This window comes from Protopterus annectens, chromosome 6.part0, assembly GCF_019279795.1.
Source record: "Protopterus annectens isolate FY-2018-M chromosome 6.part0, PAN1.0, whole genome shotgun sequence".
Lineage (NCBI taxonomy): Eukaryota > Metazoa > Chordata > Ceratodontiformes > Protopteridae > Protopterus > Protopterus annectens.
Window position 1 is genome coordinate 1,659,075,409 of NC_056737.1, and position 540 is coordinate 1,659,075,948.

The window sequence follows — 540 nt, forward strand, 5'->3', positions numbered from 1 at the left end:
GAGCCTCCCGGGGGACCTCGCTCCGATCCGGGCCGGCCCCGCGGAACTCCCCCCGGCCGCCGAGGGGCGGATCCGCTCTCATCGGGGCTTCCGCGGCCCCGCGCTTTCCCGTCCAGTGGGGTTCCGGGCACTTTGCGATATTTCGAGCACGCCGTCGGGTACCGGGGGAGGTCGGACGCCCTCCCCCCTGGCCGGGCAGGAGCCCTCGGGGTCCCGCGGACTCCGGCGGGTCGCTCCCTTGAAGACTTCCACCTGGAGGGGGGGCGGTCGGGACCCCCTCACCCATGCGGGAGCTCTCCCGGCCCGGCCGATCTCGCACCCTCTCTCCCTTCCGGACTTCCGTGGGGGGGGGACCCCCTCCGGGCTCCCGCTACTACCGGGGCGGGAGAGCTCTCCCTCCCGGGCTAGGAATCTCCCGGAGGCTGCCGGATCGCTCCGTGTCCCGCGTGCCCTCGGAGCCTCCCGGGGGACCTCGCTCCGATCCCGGCCGGCCCCGCGGAACTCCCCCCGGCCGCGGAGGGGCAGATCCGCTCTCATCGG

General features: G+C 75.6%; 1 protein-coding gene across 1 annotated transcript in view; it reads left to right on the plus strand.

Annotated features, from left to right (window-relative positions):
* The window catches only part of LOC122804019 (collagen alpha-1(I) chain-like), a 3,297-nt gene extending 2,763 nt beyond the window's left edge, over positions 1 to 534 (plus strand). The window contains exon 2 of the mRNA XM_044073697.1: positions 1 to 534. This exon is cut by the window's left edge and continues 867 nt beyond it. Within this exon, the coding sequence (XP_043929632.1) occupies positions 1 to 408 (408 nt within the window). The 3' untranslated portion in view covers positions 409 to 534.
* Positions 535 to 540: the final 6 nt, after the last annotated feature.